This window comes from Rhea pennata, chromosome 10, assembly GCF_028389875.1.
Source record: "Rhea pennata isolate bPtePen1 chromosome 10, bPtePen1.pri, whole genome shotgun sequence".
Classification (NCBI taxonomy): domain Eukaryota; kingdom Metazoa; phylum Chordata; class Aves; order Rheiformes; family Rheidae; genus Rhea; species Rhea pennata.
Window position 1 is genome coordinate 18,258,819 of NC_084672.1, and position 18,851 is coordinate 18,277,669.

Genomic DNA, 18,851 nt, shown 5'->3' on the forward strand with positions numbered 1-18,851 from the left:
AGCTGAACAATACGCTGCTCTAGAATCAGTCTTTTAATGAAAATCTTTGTACTTCATGTTTTTGAGCTTTTTATAGAGAGAGCAAAGAATAAATATTTTTTGTAAAAGATTTCTTGTGCAGATTTTCCCTTACCTAAAGAGGCAGCATGCAACAGGCAGTTTCCATCACCTGTCGTAGCCAAGGGAAGAAGACGTTTGCAACTTGTACACACTGTGGACCACCAATTCAGTCGTCCTGAAAGGAAAGCATCCATTAAAATGGCTGAGTGGATGCTAAAACAGGATGAAGACAGAGTATAGGCATATATATAGTGATGATGAATAATGTTGAAGGTTAACTAAAAATCCTTTCTGTCAAATAAGCTTAAATGTAATGCCAGAAGTAGAAACTGAAAAGGACTAGAAATAAGAGGTAGGTAAACCATAACTGTTCTTTAAATATGTTTTGGATAAGAGCACCTTTAATCAATTTGCATCTACTGGGTGGATCACTTCTAGCACTGACTCTTTTCCCACTTACCATAGGGTAAGCCATGATCAGGGCTACTGAAATCTACAGCTACACCACCAGAGAAGAACTGAAGATGAGACCCCATGACTCCAAGGTTTAGGATAGCACATAGCTATCCTGTTGAGTACACCACTTAAGAGATCCGTTTATTCATCCTTGCTCTATGAAGTACATTTCACAGATTATACAACAGAGATGGATTATGAAACAGACTGACAAGAGTGCAAATGTTCAGAGGCATCTGAGCGAAGCAAATGAAGCCACGAGGAGTATCAATGTCAAAAACAAAACTAGAAGTACATCATTCCTGGCTCATCGATTGCTGTGTGGTAGCTTGGTGGAATGTTAAGTTTTGGTTCAATGACTATGTGAAAATTCTTAATACAAAGAAAGAGAAAGTGACTAATATAACACCTTTGTGGATAAGCAGAAGCAGATGATTAACAATGATCAGTACAGCTCGTGTATTTACCAAGAGTTTCTGAAAGGCTTTAAGTAATGTGCAATTGATACAGTGAATAAAGCAATAAAGATTGCAGTGATTCAAACAATTTCTTTGTGTTTGCACACTTTTTCAGAATTTTTTGTTCCCGATTCCTTTATTTGCAAGCTGAGAAGAAATAATATTGATATATGGCTTATGATTAAACCCCCAAAATAGAAACATTAAATTTAATGCAACAAGAAAACTTTTCTCCGTTAATATTTTTTCATTAAAAAACATACTGGTTTGTTTGTAACAGTAGGTAATATACACTGTGCAAAAAAAATAGTCTGAAGATACTTTAACATGTGCCCCTTTTTTTACTTGCTTCAGGATACAGTACTGAACAAAAACTGTCATTAAATTTCATTTAGTCAGTATGGGCTGAGAGTTACTGCACTATAAAAGTAAAAAATGCATTGCAGATCAATTACTAAGCACACTAGGTAATCCTCATATGATTTCAGCAGCTAGTTTGTAAATGTCTAAAATCTCAGACTAGTCTTATTAAATTTTAAATTTCATATGCATTAAAGAAGCTTAATTTAAAGTGTTATTAGACAGCCTTTGGGAAAGATAAATTTGAAATAACAAGTTACCACTTTTAGCAACTCGTGTGTCTGTGGGCTGTGAAATAGCAACTTACCATCTGTCTTCTGCAGAGTATTTTGGTGATATCATATTCAGTAACAAGTTAAACCAAGGTGACACATAAAGTAATATTACAAAATCCAAAACAGAAAAATCTTAGCAATTAGAGTATACTGAGTGATATGCTTTGCAGATTAAATAGCAACTGTTGAAAATAAATCTCAAAGTCTGATGTTTATGAACATTTTGAATAGCTGAGAAGGTTCCTATGAAAGTGATCTGTTTTCAAGTAGATTATGCCAAACACGTCTATGAGCTTGGTTAACTTCAAGAAGCTTATGGCTTACTCATAATTAGCAGAAATGCACTAGATTATAACATAGTAGTACTGCATTTTCATTCTTCCAATGTAGCAGTTTTGGAAATCCCTTTGGGAATCAAGAGGAAAGTGCAGCTTAAATGAGGTGCAACATGAAAACAGTTGCATTTCTGGCCCATTTCTGTCTGTCTTAGAAGACCAGACAGACAGAAATTTTTGGACAAACCAGACCCACTTCTCCCTCTTCCTCTCCCCATTAGTCTCCATACTTAATTTTGTTCCTTACTTTCTCACTAACTACATTTAATCTTAAAAAACATTATCTCAATATTTCAAGAAATTAATCTGTTCTTTTACAGTAAAATCACTCTGAGAATTAATCAGCTACATTATCAATTACTTTTGTATTCCCATGTTGTACTAGTCCCGAATTACATAGTGTATATCACTACACCATAATCTAAAGCATATATTGACTCCCCACTTCTTATGTGTAGAGAACAAGAATCATTCTGATATAGAATGATATATGTGTGTGTGCATATGGAGAAAGGGGAAAGGAAGGAAAAGGAGGAGAAAATATACAAAGCAAGCAGAGTGAATCTCAGGAAAAGTATTTCAAGCTTGGAAAAACAGAGAAATGTGCTTTCTTACACTTCTGCTTATCACCATTTTACAATACAGTATCTGTCAACTCCCAGAAGATGATGCAAACATCAAAAGCTGCCCTTTTATAAACCCTCTGCAACCATAAGCATGAATGTAAGTTGGTCCTGAATAACTGTTAGGTTGAAAAAATCAATATTTGATGAAAAGGAAATAAGAAACATTTCTTTGCTGTGTAATTAAAAGCATGACCTTTGCCCGATAATATTAATCATGTTGGTGTATTGGGAATAGACACTAGAAAGGTTTAAATGATATTTTCATAAGCCCGCATACTTTATTTCAAGCCACAGGTATATCACTTCTTGCTTCACGACTTACCAGGGGAAATGCCAAAGAGGATTGCAGATAGTTACATGACCCGAATAACTCAAAATGAAGGCAGCAGAAAGCAGAGAATGAATTTCAAATACTAATAAAGGCCAGGTTTGGCTTTCAGTGTCAGCCCTTGATGCTTTCCACACAGATACGCTGTATAAGATGAGAATGCATTCAACATGATGTCCTCTATGCAAAACTCCCTTTACAGCACAAGCAAAAAGATAAAAATAGGCAACAGAATTTATCATGGTTTACGACTATCTCATAAAAATGCTCATACAGTGCTGCCTTCCAGTCTAATGCCCATTATAGAGTATTCATTTCCCAAATGTTTGCAAGCTTGTTCGTACATATAAAGGCCAAACTAATTAAAAGCAAACATTATCTTATATAATGCTGAAGAACTTCTACAGAACCTCTGCATAAATCTTTCACTTCTTCCTCCTTTTCTCCAGCACACATTACTATTTTTCCCTAATTTAATCTAATAATAAACAAGGCAGCCTCATTTCTTTGCAGAATTAACAACCAAAAGCTTGCAAGGACTTAATGAACAGTGACTTAATAATTCTCTTTCTTGACAGGGGAAAAGCAGGTCCTGCAAAAGATGAGCCCTCTCAAGCTCTGGGCAACTCAATGTCGCTAAGGTTTCACTGCAAAGCTAGATTGCATATCATTGTGTCAAAGACAAATGGTCAACTTCTGATGGGCAAAGCTGCCAGTAAGAAAAATAAGGCAGAATCCTAAACAAACAAACAAACAAACCCAGAATCCACTTTCAGGAAAAAATCAAACACAAATCAAGGGAAAATGTGTGAAGTGTCTTGTCACAGCTTTTACAACTTTACCTCAAATTGACCGTGATTGTTTTCTGATGCTCCTCCTCACTCCTCTATTCAAAGTAATCCATCTCATGCAGCAAGGTAAACCAGTCTTAGGCCTACTCTTCAAAAGCACTGCTGGAGCAGACATCTTACTAAGAAAAACAAGTAGTTCCCTGTGCAGCGGTACAATGACATCCTAAGAGCAACTTGGTGACATAAACAGTTTCCTTAAGATACTAGGCTAAAAACGCTTTCTTCCATTTCTCAAGCAGAAAATCCACAAATCCATCTCTCTCACCCTCCCCAAATAAGCAAGTTATAAAATAACGTTTTCAACTTCCAAAGCAAACCTAATGCTAAGTACCTCATTTATTCTCAAAAGCCATGGTTTACCCTAAACATCCAACAACTTTTCATTGTAATACAAAAGCAGTAACTGCTCAGCTAACTACTGTGTAGTCTAGATGTCTGTACAGTACTGCCCAGTTAAACCAACAGAGGATTACTCAGCCCATTCAGATTAAGTCAGATAATTTGTAATGCATGCAGGAGCCTTGAATCCAGGTTTCAGCAGAGCTACTTGACCAGTTTATAAGATATGGAGATTTTCTCTTTGTTTCTTACACGACTAGCTAAAAGGGTTTATTTTTGGATTTAGTCCCTTCATACCATAAATGTTTGCTTACAGGTATTGACATGAAGAAAAATACAAGAACAGCTTTTTTGCATGCTTGTATATTAATCATTCAGGGACAGGTAACTTTTCAAAATAAATAAAGCTTCTACCAATACACTTTCTGTCCTTCAAATAAAAGACTTTCCAAAAGGGTTCTCTCTGCTTTGGTCTGGGTGGATGAAATCAGCTTCCCAGTAACATCTTCAAGGCTATTCATCATTTACTTATGTCCTTGAAATGCAATATTGAGTCACGCACGAAGAAATAAGTAAAAATAAAAAATCGAATTAATGCTTCCCTTCTGGCCTGCTGCATAAGCAACACCAGCGCTGTCACAGAAGCTACTGACCAGAATGAAAATCAAAGGAGAAAGGTTATAAAATAAGATGGCACAGATACATATGACCTGGTCGAACTGACTGCAGACAACTGATACTGAGTTCTGAGTCTTACCAATTTTGTTCGTTTTTTCTTTCATAACCTAAGACATATGTTTTCTATAACATTATCGCATTTCACTTTATGATACAGTATTTGTCATTCATATTAGAACTGAATTACACCAACATGCATTTCTAATTTGAAACTCAGAAAATGAATGCAGTTCTCTTGTAATTATAATGGTTGCTGTTTCGGCACTCTACATACATTAAAATCTGTTCATAAAGTCTGAACAGATAAGATAAAAAAATGTTTCTACAGACAAAAAAGGCATTTTTTTTTCAAATGAAGCTTAGTTTTTTAGAAATTTGAAATCAAACATTTTCAGATTTTTCTGAGATTTGTTTTTGGAGACATGAAGCCCAGGCATAACAACGTATTACTGTTTATTTTGCCTATAGTTGTATTAAATGTCTCAGAGAAAATGCAAGCCCAAGTATGGAAAGAAAAGTTTAGGAAAGCAATATTCTTGAAGGTTTATACAGTTTTGATTTTAATTGTTATATTTAGTTATACTTTGGCTCAGCAATACTTTTTTTTTTTCTATTCCGTAAAAACACTACGCGAGACCACTGATTGTAGCCACGTTGCCATCTATGTTGAGTTCTTTGTTACAGCAGTTTTTTGCTTCATTAGTGACTCAAATCCAGCCAAGTGGTGATCCTGTAGAAAGCAAAAAAGATCTTCCTTGTTTTCATAATCTCTCCCTCTCTGTCAGACTATACATTGAGTGCATGTAGGGGAACATAAAAATCCACTTGCTGCAACATAATATTTAGAGTTACAGCATTCCCTTCACACAGCTCTCGATTAATATTATCACTCTCTGAGCCATCTTCCACCGAAGAACCAACACTAAGGACTGTAAGAGGATTCAAAGATCCATCTGCACAATACTTGTAAGCCCACCTTGTTCCGATTCAGGCAATAATGAACAGCTGAGATGCACAAAAATTCAAAATCATTTTATAAGGGCATGATGAATCCTAATGCCTAACAAACAGCTTCTACTTAAGTGCAATATTCAAAAAGCAATGATACGTATAGTAAAGGAGGCATTCCAGTCACGCAGAGTGAGTAAAGAGCACTGCCTTATTCAGGTCTTTCCTTTAATAGCTGATGTAGCATTACTATGTGTGGCAAGAACTTTGCTCTGAATTTATGCATGGGTAAGATATTACCCAAACATCCTTTCACACAGAGATGTAATAAGAGCAAGTGGCTAAGAAAGTTAAGAGTGCATAAAAATCTTAACAGGTTTCATAGACATCCAGCTCACATGGGCACTTTAGAGAACATGTGCTGCAGCCTATTAATGATAATTTTGCTTTCCCAGTCTAGTAGTAAGTTGCTCTTTTCCTAAAGAAGTTCCTCCTTCTCTTACCTAACCAGTTCTTTTTCTTTCTCTTGAATTCATGCCCCTAAACCAAAATTCAAACACACACTTCTCTCTTTTCCTCTAAACATGCCCAACCTCAGCTACAGAAGCTACAATCCTGGGTTTTTTGTTTCTTTTGTTGTTCTTTTTTTTTAATAGATTTTTAGATCTTTTGGGGCAGAGAATGCACCGTATCTATTAATTTTGATGTCAGCAATAAAAGCACAGTCAAATGGGACCCTCTGTTGGTAAGCGACAGTAAGATGCACATAGCTAAATGATTTCCTATTAATTCCTCATTTCAGACAATATGCCTATGATACACAGGGAATAAAAGAAATTGAATATTTGTATGTCTTACACAGAGACAGTCAAAAGGTCAGCTTACATGAAATCTTAAATGATTTTCTTAAAATTCACTGTCTGATCTGTTTAACTTAATTGAAATGAAAACTTGTTTCCCAAGAAGTTCCAGTTTATTTGAATTCAAAGTTTACATAAGTAAACTAAGTCTGCATAGGCTAAAAAAATATCTGTCATCAAAAGCACTAGATCTTCAAATTCTCAAACCCCTTTTCAGGATTCAGGAGAATCTGGAGATGAAACATTCTTGCTACCTTCTCAAGGCAAATAATGGGAGGACTGAGAGTCTTCGCAAGTGTGCTAACCAGTGTCAGGACTGAAGCAGTTACTGATTTTTCCACTTTCATAATATTTTCATAACAAGAGATACAACAGGGGGACTTCTGCAGCGTGAGTCAAGTTATTGCCTTAATTAATGTGAAGAAAAGAATAAATGATTTATTCTAATTTGCAGAGAGACCTCAGAGAGGAATACTCAGAAGCAGAAAAATTTCAGTAGTTTCAGCAACTCTATTTCAAGTTCAAAGTCAGTCAGCTCTGGATGATTTAGAAGATGATGTCAGCTCTAAATTCTTGTATTTCCCAATTTTAAGGTTAGAAAACCACTGTGATCCTCTAGTCTGTACTTCTATGTAACTGGCTGTAAGGGCTGCAAGTTCACTACAGCACCTAGGGAAACAATGATATTTTAACAGGGTCTTATGGAATTAGGTGTATTTGGTTGAGCTCTCAGGGGAAATAGTCATCTCCTGCTTTTTCCCTGCCCTGCTTGTGTTAGCTGGTTCCTAGAAAAATTAGATGCAATTTCTTGAAAGGAGAGTGAGAGTTTTCACTCTTCATAGGTGCTTGGTAGCATTCTCTGCTTTACTTTTTGCCATTAGCTTTTTTCAGAAAAAGGCCATCCAAATCATGCTTGATTTTTTAAGTATTTACTGTGTGATACTATTTTCCAAGTATCTCCTGCTTTTCAAATACATTAAAGTCAAAAAAAAAAAAAAAAAAAAAAAAAAAAAAAAAAAAAAAAGCATGTGACAATACATGATAGCTACACAGTGTGACACCAGATTAGCTCAGGTCCTACCTAGACCCTGGAACTGCACATCCTAATCAACAACAAGCAACACTTCAGCAGTTAGAAAAGACACAGTATAACTCTGCACGGAATTCTGAGAATGAAACTTTGGATGAAACTACAGCATTACACAAGCCAATGTAGTCAATAACAGAAAACAGCAAAGGTCACTGCTGGATTATGTAAAGGTAGTCAAGAAATCTGGCTTTACAGCTCCTTTTTATTACCAGAGTTGGACACAAGGGTTCTATAAGATCTATATAATGAGGAAACTTAAAATACTTGCAAGCTGTAGGTTTGCAGTGAAATGACTTTTTGTTGCAGTGTAATGTAGTAAACACTCTTCTGCATCTTGCAGTGACTGTGGAGTCATGAATGGGAGATGAGACTGCTGATCCCCATTTCCTCCCACATCTTCTCTGAATTAAATGACTGAGCTGCTTATGAAGCAAATTGTAAACAGCTGCAGTTTAGAGTCTAATGTTCTGAGGCAAGCTAGCACTTAATGCTGGCTTGAGACAGAGCACGAACCCCATCCTTTCTATCTCCTTTTGTTCCATATTCCATACTTGTAAGCTATTCTTCTATTTCCTAGCATGCAAGATGCACCCACACTGGGATTCTAGTCTTACCATACCTTTGCAAATGAGGTTTATTTTGGGGGCAAATGCATCTGCCCTTCCATCCCAAGAGCATCTTGTACACCTCCATCACTGCCTCCAGCCTCTAGATCTGTGTTTTCTTCTCTGTAAGCTTCATTCTTTCAAGTTTAGATTAATTTATTAAGTATTGATTACATCAGCTTAAAATATGAATCAATATGTCAATGCACACACTAAAATTTCAAAATACAGGTGTATTCATTTAATGGTTCACTATGAAACTTGTTTCATAAAGCACAGATGATATTAAATACATTTCTCCGTATCTTTCAAGGATGACTATTTTTTAGTTTAATTTAATGGTTTAATTTAAATTATTAATAAATATGAATTAAAATTATTTTTCCTCTTTTCATGGCAATAATGAAGTATTACTTTAAAAGTTTTCAGTTTCTTATCAGAAAAGTAATAATCAATACACAAAAAATCTATAAAAATTATTTTCTCAGGCTGCAACAAAATTTGAAGAAGTTTCCTTTCTTAGTCATTGCAATCTAATTTCCTCATAAGAACAATTCGATTATATAATTAAATTGCACTACACAGCTACACAAATGATTGAAAGGAATTAGACATAGACCTGATCCTACAGAAAGAAGTGTCCCAACTTGCATTACTTTGTGTCTTTCATGCTTGGGACATGGAAGTATAAAAGGCTTCAGAAACAGAAGATGAGCTTTTTCTTAAGTGTGCTGTGTATGAATTGCTTCACAAGGAGCTCAGCCATTGAAGCAGTAAGAATAAGACAGAAATCTAAGGGCACTAGCCCACCCAGTGGAAAGCAATGGATCAAGAACCCGAAGTCCCTTCAGGACATTGCACAGGAAGAATACATATACTATATGATGTGTCAGGAAGTGAGAATGCTCCTAGTGCAAGTTCCAAAAGGCTTAGTGATTCGTCTAAGAGATTTTGCTCGATATGCATGTTATAATACAGTGTTACATGATTTTGTTAACAAATGACTTCCCAAGAAATTTTTTCAGGATGTGTCACAATTACTATCACACTTTTAAAGTAAGTTACAAGCAGATCAAAGGTGATACGACATTCAGAGGGAAGAAAGGAGAAAGTATCACATGAACTAACTGTACATGAGAAAACGTCCTTTAAACTTCTGGTGGTAAACAGCTCAGCTGACAAAGTTTTGCAGGAATTATAGAAAAACAAAAAAGATGCACATATTATGAGATGCGATTTTTGTGTGTGTACGTGTGTAATTGTCAATTATTTTCCCTTAAAGCATTTTGGGGGATAAGTCCAATCTTAAACAAATAAAGCTTTAATTTGATGAAAGTCTACATAGACATGGATGATTCTCACTTGGCTAATACATTCTTCTACCGTGGACAACATCTATGAAAAATTATCTGAACACAGGCTTTGTCATGCCTGCTGGCGGCTGAGGGAGCAGACGGATGGGTGCTATGACATGTTCTGCCATTTATAGTAATAAGTATGATTACAGTGCAAATACTGCAACAAACATTTGTGCACAAGAGACTTATTTCATTGAAAAGTGCTGCTCATATTTTATAACAAATTTAAATAAGCATAACAAATATCTGTGTGTGTACAGATATGTACAAATATAGCTTGTATTTTTTGTCTTTAGTAGGTTTTTAAACATACAACTGTAAAGTCAGGACATAAACACAGTCCCTCTTCCAAAAAATACAGATCTTTGCTGCTAGAAAGTAAGGACAACTACAAAACACAAATACTCTTAGGTTCTTTCTACAACACAGTTAGGAAATGCAGAGCAAAATGCTCTTGCATATATATTACAGATGAACTCGTGTGCCCATGCAGCATCTGAAAAGGTCTGCAAGCTTGTCTGCCTTGTCTATCCTAGAGCTGCAACCTCCAGTACCAAATTAGGATAATCTGAAACTGCACTAAGGTGCATTCACTGTTGCACTAGCTTCAGCAATCACGACAGGAGAACTCACAGTACAAAAATGCCCTATTCATGTTTTCTCCCAGAGCAAGCCTGCCCTCTTTATCTGCCAATTTGTACCCAGAACAGGATGCACTAGCAGCTCCTGTGACTATAGCTAGGAGGTGCCATTAAACCTGCCAGAAAAGACCTGTTTGTGATACTTATCAGGATCCTTTAACTCTCGCAGTGCCAGTGCCCGGACAATGCCTAACAGTACTTAAGCCTTTCCCTGAAAAGCACAGCAGCCAAAAACTCCGTGTACATGCACAAGATGGGTATTGAACCAAGATTCTCCTGAACATTCAAGATAAGCACCAAAACAACAAACATCCTTAGAAAATTGCTCTTTGCTTCCTTCAAATACAGTTAGTACACCTAATTAACAAGAAGATCTAAACATATGAGACGTCTGTGGTTGTAACCTAGCAAGGAATACCTGAGATAAAGAAAGAACAGGAAAAATCTGAATTGCCTCATGAGCAAGTATGTATAAGGCCTGCAACCTCTTGGACTGTCATTTATAAAAAAAACCCCACAAGTTTGCACTGTATTCTGCTTAATCTTTTCTTTAAAAATATGTATTGTGTTGAATATGAAATTTTATGGTAAATATTCCTGGCCCCTAACCAATAAAAGTAAAATTTTTAGATGTTACATAGTTGATAGGTCTCAAAGCACTTTGTAGCAGAAGTGAGCATTTCATAAATGGAGAAAATCAAATATGGAGAAAATCCTAATCTATTAATAACGCTAAATAGTACACGCTTTTCTCTTTTCAGATCAACACCCTGTCCATATAGACTCAAGTCTTTTTTCTACTGCATGCCTTCCCCATCTGTACCCCTTTCTTTCCCCCATCATTTTCTTTGTTTTACTAAGTAAATGTGTCAGTTTTTGCTATAAAGTTTTAAAAGAAATAGAGCATCAGGCTATATGTCATCCTGCAAAGAGTGTATTCGCTTTTACCCTCTGGCATTTATTTTCCCATGCACAGTGCACAAACTCCAGAAGTGAAGCGTGATTAAAAATGTCAAATCAAATGTCACACTGCCCAGCTGCTGACATCTGAAGTATTTACTCACCTGCTTGCTCCAAAGCAACCATTGTTGCCTGCTCAATTAAGTCACGTTCAATGAAGCTTCTGAAATCTTCACTGTACACACTAAGATCAGGTAGCTGGAATGTGTAGACTGGCATCTCCAAAGGAAACTGTTCATTGCTGCATTCATTTGCTACATGTGATCGAGCAAGAGAGACTATGGCTGAGCTGGCATGAGAGATACCTCTGGAAAGTCGTTTTTCTGTAGAAAAATCAGAGACATAGACTATAATAGACTACATCAAAGGCCAGTCAACACTTGAAGTCAAAGAGTTCTTCCACTTAGTAACAGGGAAATGGAGACAAGTGGTGCATCTGAAAAGAACCTGAGAAGAGTATTGCTCATACCTGACACCAAACTTTGTCACTCCTTTTTCTTTTTCTTCTTTTTTTTTTCACTATTTTATTATTATTATATATTATCTATACAATATATTATAGGCAGTTATAGATATTACGCATCATATATTACATACTATACATTATATGACTTGTATATTATATACAATATAATACACATTATATGTAAAATATATTTACACACCATGGATATATTATTAATTACATATATTACTTGCTATTGTATTATATTATTATTTAGTGTTATTCCACCACCCCATACCTCCAGCCTGGTGAATCCCCATTCCTGTCACTTAAGAATTTATTCCTCTCCTTGTTTATTACCTTTTTTGTGGGTAATTTCCTAAGGTAAATGATTGTTTAGTTTTTACCATGGATTCCTATGGCAATTTAGAGGAACTTCACTCTGCTTCTAGCAAAACAGATAAACAATTAAAGACATGTGAAAGAAAAGTATTTCTATAAAATTGTATTTATAAAGCTATCTTATGTTTCCAAAAATGCATTGGAGAAAACTCTTACTGGCAGAGAGATGATAACAAATGCTTCAAACACTAAAATTTCATTGACTTATTATTCAAAATTATTATTCAAAAATTCAGCATTTTACAATTCCTTCACACCAAACATGCCACACTACTTTAACCTCAGAACAATTTTCCCTAAAAGCAACCTTAATGTTAATTTAGACAGACTCATTTTTTGTGCACATGCATTTTAAAAATCCTAATCCAAAGAACAATACCCAGTTCAAGAAGAACAGTGACATTAACAAGTCTGCTTTAAGGGAATCTATTATTTTGCAAAAAATAAACTGTGGAGCTAATGTATTATACTCCAAGATGTCTGTATTGAAACTCTCATGAAAATCATACTAAAGGCTATAATTTGAATTATTTATGAATACTTTAAGTGTTAGAACAGATCTGGACATTAATTTACACATCACAGTAAAAAAAAAGATGTCTGTTGAATGGTCAAGTAGGTCATTAAAGCAAAATAAGCATTAGAACGTTAAAAAATAGGAGAAAATATTACTAATAATATCGTGTCATTCTTTTTTACTTCAGGTCCTCAGTTCTGGTTTCCAAAAGAATCAGTCCAGAAACAATAGATAAACAGAAAAATTAGCAGGAAGTGTACCTCTGTAGGAAAGATATTGAACAGTCTGGAATTCTTGGGTAAAGAAATGAAATAAGTATCAGAATAAAATGAATCAGCAAATGGATGACAGAAAACAAACTCACGTAGTAGATTAGTACTCTCCAAGTACTTTAATCACAAATTATTCAGTTAAAATTGACAGAGGTATTTTTAAACTTGGAACATAAGTAAACTATGAAACTCATAAAATACCATAGACACCAAGGGTTTGGTTACGTCGAATGGATTAGCTCTGTTTATATCAATAAAAATGTACAGACAACGTAACACCATTTTTAAGGACACCGAATTAATTACATTTCGGAAAGTTGGTCAAATACTGATCACTTGACTTTAGGAAGAACTTCTCTTTAACACAAACCAATTGTAACATTTCCCACATGTTTATCTGCAATAGCTGAAATCGCCTAGCAAAAAAAGTTGGTCTTGATAAGATCATATTTTGATTTGAATTGCTAATTCTCATATTCAGTTCTTATTTTATGACATTCTATGATTAACTGTAACCTGTAGATTAGTCTTCATAGAATATGCAGAATATTTTCCAACATACCTATCAAGTAAAAGCGTAAGATTTTGTAATCACATAAATCAGCAACAGTGAGCAGTAACTCTTTTTAAGAACGCATCTTCTATTAGTTATGCATGGAGTTATTAGTTATGCCTTCGGTGAATGTCTGCTTTGTTAGCTGATATGCATAAACTCATGACAATTCACAGAGGGAAAAAAAAAGTTGTTTTGCTTGCATTAAATTTGTTAAGTTTCTGTAAGACAGGCTTTTACCAGTCTAATTTTTGGATGAAGCGTAATGTAAAAGTAACAACAGAAGTGGTTTATAAACTGTGTGATGCAAGCCTTTTCTCTCTTCTGTGTGCTTTGTACAACATCAAGTTGTGTAATTAAAGGACTCTTATATTACTCTGAAGTCCTCACGGGTGACTTAAAAGAGTCTGCTCATTGAGCCTGTGTGCTGTCCTCCTGCCAGCACATTTCCTTCATCACTTGTTCAAGGTCCACACTGTTATTAGGGGATATCATTTCACATTGATGCAGAAACCACCGCTAGAGCATTTTCTCAGATGCCCACAGGAGGTTTAATTTCTGGCCTGTACTACTGTTTATATTTTTAAACCCCAAATAAATATATTATAGCTGCTTAAAATTTATATTCATCGAATATTACTATTCATAGTTTAATAACATGGATTTTTAGGCCATATTATAATGAGAATGAAGGAATACAGTTTTATTAACTATATTGTGCTACTCTTCCTCCTTTTATCCCTATTAATTGAGTGCTTTTAGGTCAAGTCAAGAGAAGCACCACAGTTCTTTTCCTACTGATGTAAGTCACCAATTTAAAAGAAAAGCTTCACTGACACTCTTAAGATCTAAGATGCCACTTCCAGTTTAGCAGGAGAGGAGAGCCAGCAGGAAGAAGGAAGTCTTTCCTCTCCTTCTAAAGACTGCACAGAACACACTGCTGAAATCACCAAGCCAGTGCTATTACCTCTCGAGGTGAGAGGTTGTCAAGCCTGTGGATTTGTTCTAGTGCCAGCTACACTTCCTTGCTAAAATAAAATAAAAAAGAAACGTATTCCAGTAGTCTGAGGGAGACACTGGTCTGAATACAAAAAAGTAAATCCTAATGCTTATCATCACCTACTGGAAATCAACCGCTAGAGGTAGCCAATTCATTTTTCCTCTTCAGATTTCAATTCTTGGAAAATAAATTTGACTGGGATGAGGCGGGGAGGGGGCTCTTCTGCAGAACCATAAAAAAATCAAATTTTAAAGATGAGAGTCATTTGGACATTTCATGCACCCTTAACACTTAGTATACGGGTGTGTTGTTGTTTGGTCTTACAAAGGATAAAAAACTCCAAACATACATGGTCTGTGACACCCTCTAAATAACTGCTTCTCTGAGTACCACAGGACTGCCCCAGGATAACGTATTTTCACACTTCTATCACACATTAAAAAGCAGAGTTGAGGCAAAGCTCATGCCAAGTGAAACATGTGAAATGTAGGGCCCTGGCTAGCAACAGCTCTGTGAGGCCCACCCCAATAGCACAGTCCACAGGGTGCTGGAGACCAAGTTGCAGCTCCCCAGGGAGCACAGGCAATCTAGCTAGGAAGCGGTTTGCCCACAAAAGCCACGGGGAAGAGCTCTTACCTTGAGCAACGTCATCCTGCCTCTGCAGGCAGGGCCGCTCGGCCTTCGTCACCTGGGCGGGCTGCTCGGCTTCCTGCTGCTGGCAGCGCTTGCCCTCGCTGAACACCTGCGGCAGGCTGGCGGTGTGCACCTGCCGGAGCTGCTCATAGTCGCTCAGCGCTGCCGTCAGGTCCCAGTTTTTGCCTGCCAAACAGCAAGAGTGGCGTTTTGCTGATGGCTGTACATGACCAGGCTGGGAATCCAGAAGCCATCTTTATATGCATGTAAAATACAAACTTCTAAAATTAATCTTTTCACACAGCTCACAACAAACTCATTGTATGCAGCCAAAGGGTTGGGCCATTTCTGTTAACCCACATAAAAGCCAGCATACAAACCTGATGACATTTGCTATTAGGGTATTAACACTAACCAGTGATGCTGTGCACGTTTTATGTTTTATGAGTAAACACAATTACACAAAACCCTAACAGAGATGTGTACTTTCCTAAGATATTCTATTCAGGGCCAAAATGCTATCTGATGAAGAAGGTTAATAGCTCCTTAGCTCTACGGTACTTCCGGAATTTAACTATACAAACACTCCTCTGACCTTACATCCCAAAACACAACAGATGTATAAGTATGCTACAACAGGAAGTATGGACACAGAACAGGCAGACACAACAGAGCTGGTCTGAAATCCAGTTAGTACAACTATAATAATTCTTTAGAAATACAAATGGAAAATATAGATCCTTCTATAGATAGAGGCCAAAAAACCCAAATAAGTAACTTTGGAGCATGAAGTATCACCTCTTATTTCTCTTCCTTTGTTTGTCCAAAGTCTCGCTCTGCTCACATCTCCATGTAGCCTTTCTGCACACTTCTGCAACTTCACATGGATTCAGACTGGCTGCAGCCATGACAGCCTATCTCCTTGAATATTTGCTGTATTTAATGTCTACCCTATGACACTAGAATCCTAGAATCATCGGATAACAGGTTGGAAGAGACCTCAGGAGAGCTCTTGTACAACATTCTGCACGAGGCAGGGTCAGCTACGAGATCAGACCATGTTGCCCAGAGCTTTATTCAGTTTAGTCTTTAAAACTCCAAATAACCCCTATGTTATAACCCCTCTGTGCAGGCAGTTCCCAGCGTCCTCATGGGACCTGTATCCAGTCTGAATCTCTCTTGTTTCAACTAATGCCCATTGCCCCTTGTCCTTCTGTCATGCACCACTGTGAAGAGCCTGACTCCTTCTTGATAACCTCCTCATAGGCATTGGGCGGCTGCTGTGAGGTCCTGCTAAGGCCTTCTCTTCTCCAGGCTGAGCAAGTCCCACTCTCTCAGCCTCTCCTCACAGGGCCTGTACTCCAGCCTCCAACTATTTTAGTGGCTCTCTGCTGAACTTAATCTAGTTTGTCAATGTCTTTCTTGTACAGAGGGGACCAAAACTCAACATGGTATTTTGGATGTGGTCTAAAGAGTGCTGAGTAGAGAGTGATAATCAATTCTATCTATCTATGGACTATGCTCCTACTGATACAACTCAGCATACTTTTAGATTTCTTTGCTGGTAGGGCATATGGCTGGCTCTTGTGTGGCTTCCTGGCTACCAAGACTCCCAGAGCCTTTCCCTGTAGAGCTGCTCCCTAGGCATTCAAGCCTCAGCCTGTATCATTGCAGGGGGTTCTTCCTTCCTAGGTGCAAGACTCGGCATTTGTCCTTATGAATTTCATCAAGTTCTTGTTGGTCCACTCCTTGCTCTGCCTAGGTCCCCTCAAACGGCAGCCCTGCCCTTGAACACACTGGCTACCGACACCAGTTTGGTGTCACCTGCAAACTTGAGAGCGCTCTCTGTTGCCTCACTGATGAGGATTTTAAAGAGGGGTAGACCCCTGAAGTACACTGCTTGTTGTCAGCTTCCAGGTAGAGTGCAATCCACTAACCATTACCCTCTGAGCTCAACCATCCAAATAGTTATTTATCCATCTGGTTGTCCATCTATTCAGACCATAAAGTCCTAAGTTGAATATAAGAATATTGTGGGAGATAGCATCAAACATCATGATAAAGCTGAAGGAAAGAGCATCCACAGCTCTCGCCTCATCCACAGATCCAGATACCTTATGACAGAAGCCAGAGTCAGGACTTCCCTTGCTCTGGTCTTGCTTTGATCCCAACCAAATCACTCCAAGAACTGGGACTTTAAGATAAACACTAAATCCCACAAAATAACAAGAGGCAGTAATAGTTCACATCTGTACAATTGTGTAAGAAATAAATAATGTCAGCAATAATGGAAAGGTATGTTAGTGTTACAGCGCTAGAGACCCTTAGTGTTATAGCACTAGAGACTCAGAAACTTTCTCAACTTTCTCATCTTTCTTTTCCCAAAGCAGCTAGAATACAAATGCAAAATACTTTATGTCCCTTTATCTTATTCATCTGAGAGAGCTTACTCTCACAGAGATTCTCCAAGTCTTTCAGAAGGCAGATAATATAGAACAGCATTTTGTAACGAAACACGCCACTGAGAGGATTCAGTCAATGCGGTTCCATGTCTGAGTTGCTTGTGAGATCTACCAACACAGAATCCTCCAAAACAAGATTTACCTCCAAGCTACCACTTCTTCATACTGCTTATAACTAGCAATGACAGAGCACAGGCTAATATCTGAAGATAAAGAAATCTTCTTAGTATAGCTAGACAAATGGCACTTATCAGGCTCAAAAATAACAAAATATTGAGATGTTTGTATGTTATTTTCAAAACAATCCTGCTAAGTTAAAACGCACAGATTTCTTAGCATCTTCTAAGTATTTGCTTTTAACAGGCAAACTACAAATATTTAATAGTAAGAATGCCACACGCTAATTACAAGAGACACTCGCAGCATTCCTTGATCATTTTTCCAGAAATTCAAAAGTAATCTAATTTTTATTGATTAATACAGGATTTATTATACCATAAAAGGTTGTGTCATTTATGTACTTCAGAAAGCTGCATTACCTGAGTTCACTACAACTCATTTGCTCATACAAAGAATAAACTAATAATAATACAAAGTATTTTTATATAGATAAAGTCTTTTTATTGTTACAATCACTTCTTTAAAGAACAAAATCTTAACTGAAAAGGGAAGAAACTGCATAAATTCAACATATGCTTTCAAAAATAGCTGTTATCTACAGGGTTGCACTGAACTACATCAAGTTCTGAAGTACTGAAAAAAATGCAAAATGAGAATTAATAGCAACTAGCAGGAATGTTATTTGTTTTCTAAAAATTCCATGTAGATTCAATGATTATAAACCAGTCAGTGCTCTGATTCTACTTCTATACATCACATTAAAGAATTAAGTTCCTAAAACTGATAAGATCACAAGTGTTTAGAGAAGGGCTAGTTTTTGTCTTTTTTATTACTACTATTTTTTCATATATTGGACTGTTTTTCATCTGTTTTTAGGATATACTTATGATATGCTCTTTAAATCTCCTTCTCAACCACTAAGGCAGTAAATTGAAACTTTAAAACAAAGTAATATTCATGACAAATATAATTCTAGAAGATAAAAGTTTAAAGAAAACACTATAATCTGAGTAATGGATAGCTTGTATATTTGTAGTATAACACTACCAATCCAGCACGATGCCCCTCCCAACAGCAACCATAGGGTAACAGATAGCAGGGAATGGAAACACGGACAGCATTCCTCTCGTACCATGGCATTCCTTACAGTCTCCTGTTCAAGATACTTTCATGTTTAAGTTTTGGAAATCTAACAAAATCACAGTTCAGGAGCCTTAAG

At 36.7% G+C, this 18,851-nt stretch overlaps 1 protein-coding gene across 3 annotated transcripts in view; it reads right to left on the reverse strand.

The window, feature by feature from the left end:
- Window positions 1–18,851, reverse strand: part of OTUD7A (OTU deubiquitinase 7A) — a 149,883-nt gene that overhangs the window by 30,824 nt on the left and 100,208 nt on the right. For all 3 annotated transcript variants that reach the window (XM_062583667.1, XM_062583668.1, XM_062583669.1), the window contains 3 exons: window positions 15,054–15,236; window positions 11,333–11,551; window positions 134–235 (listed from right to left, as the gene is read on the reverse strand). In XM_062583667.1, the coding sequence (XP_062439651.1) occupies window positions 134–235; window positions 11,333–11,551; window positions 15,054–15,236 (504 nt within the window). The remainder of the gene's footprint in view (window positions 1–133; window positions 236–11,332; window positions 11,552–15,053; window positions 15,237–18,851) is intronic.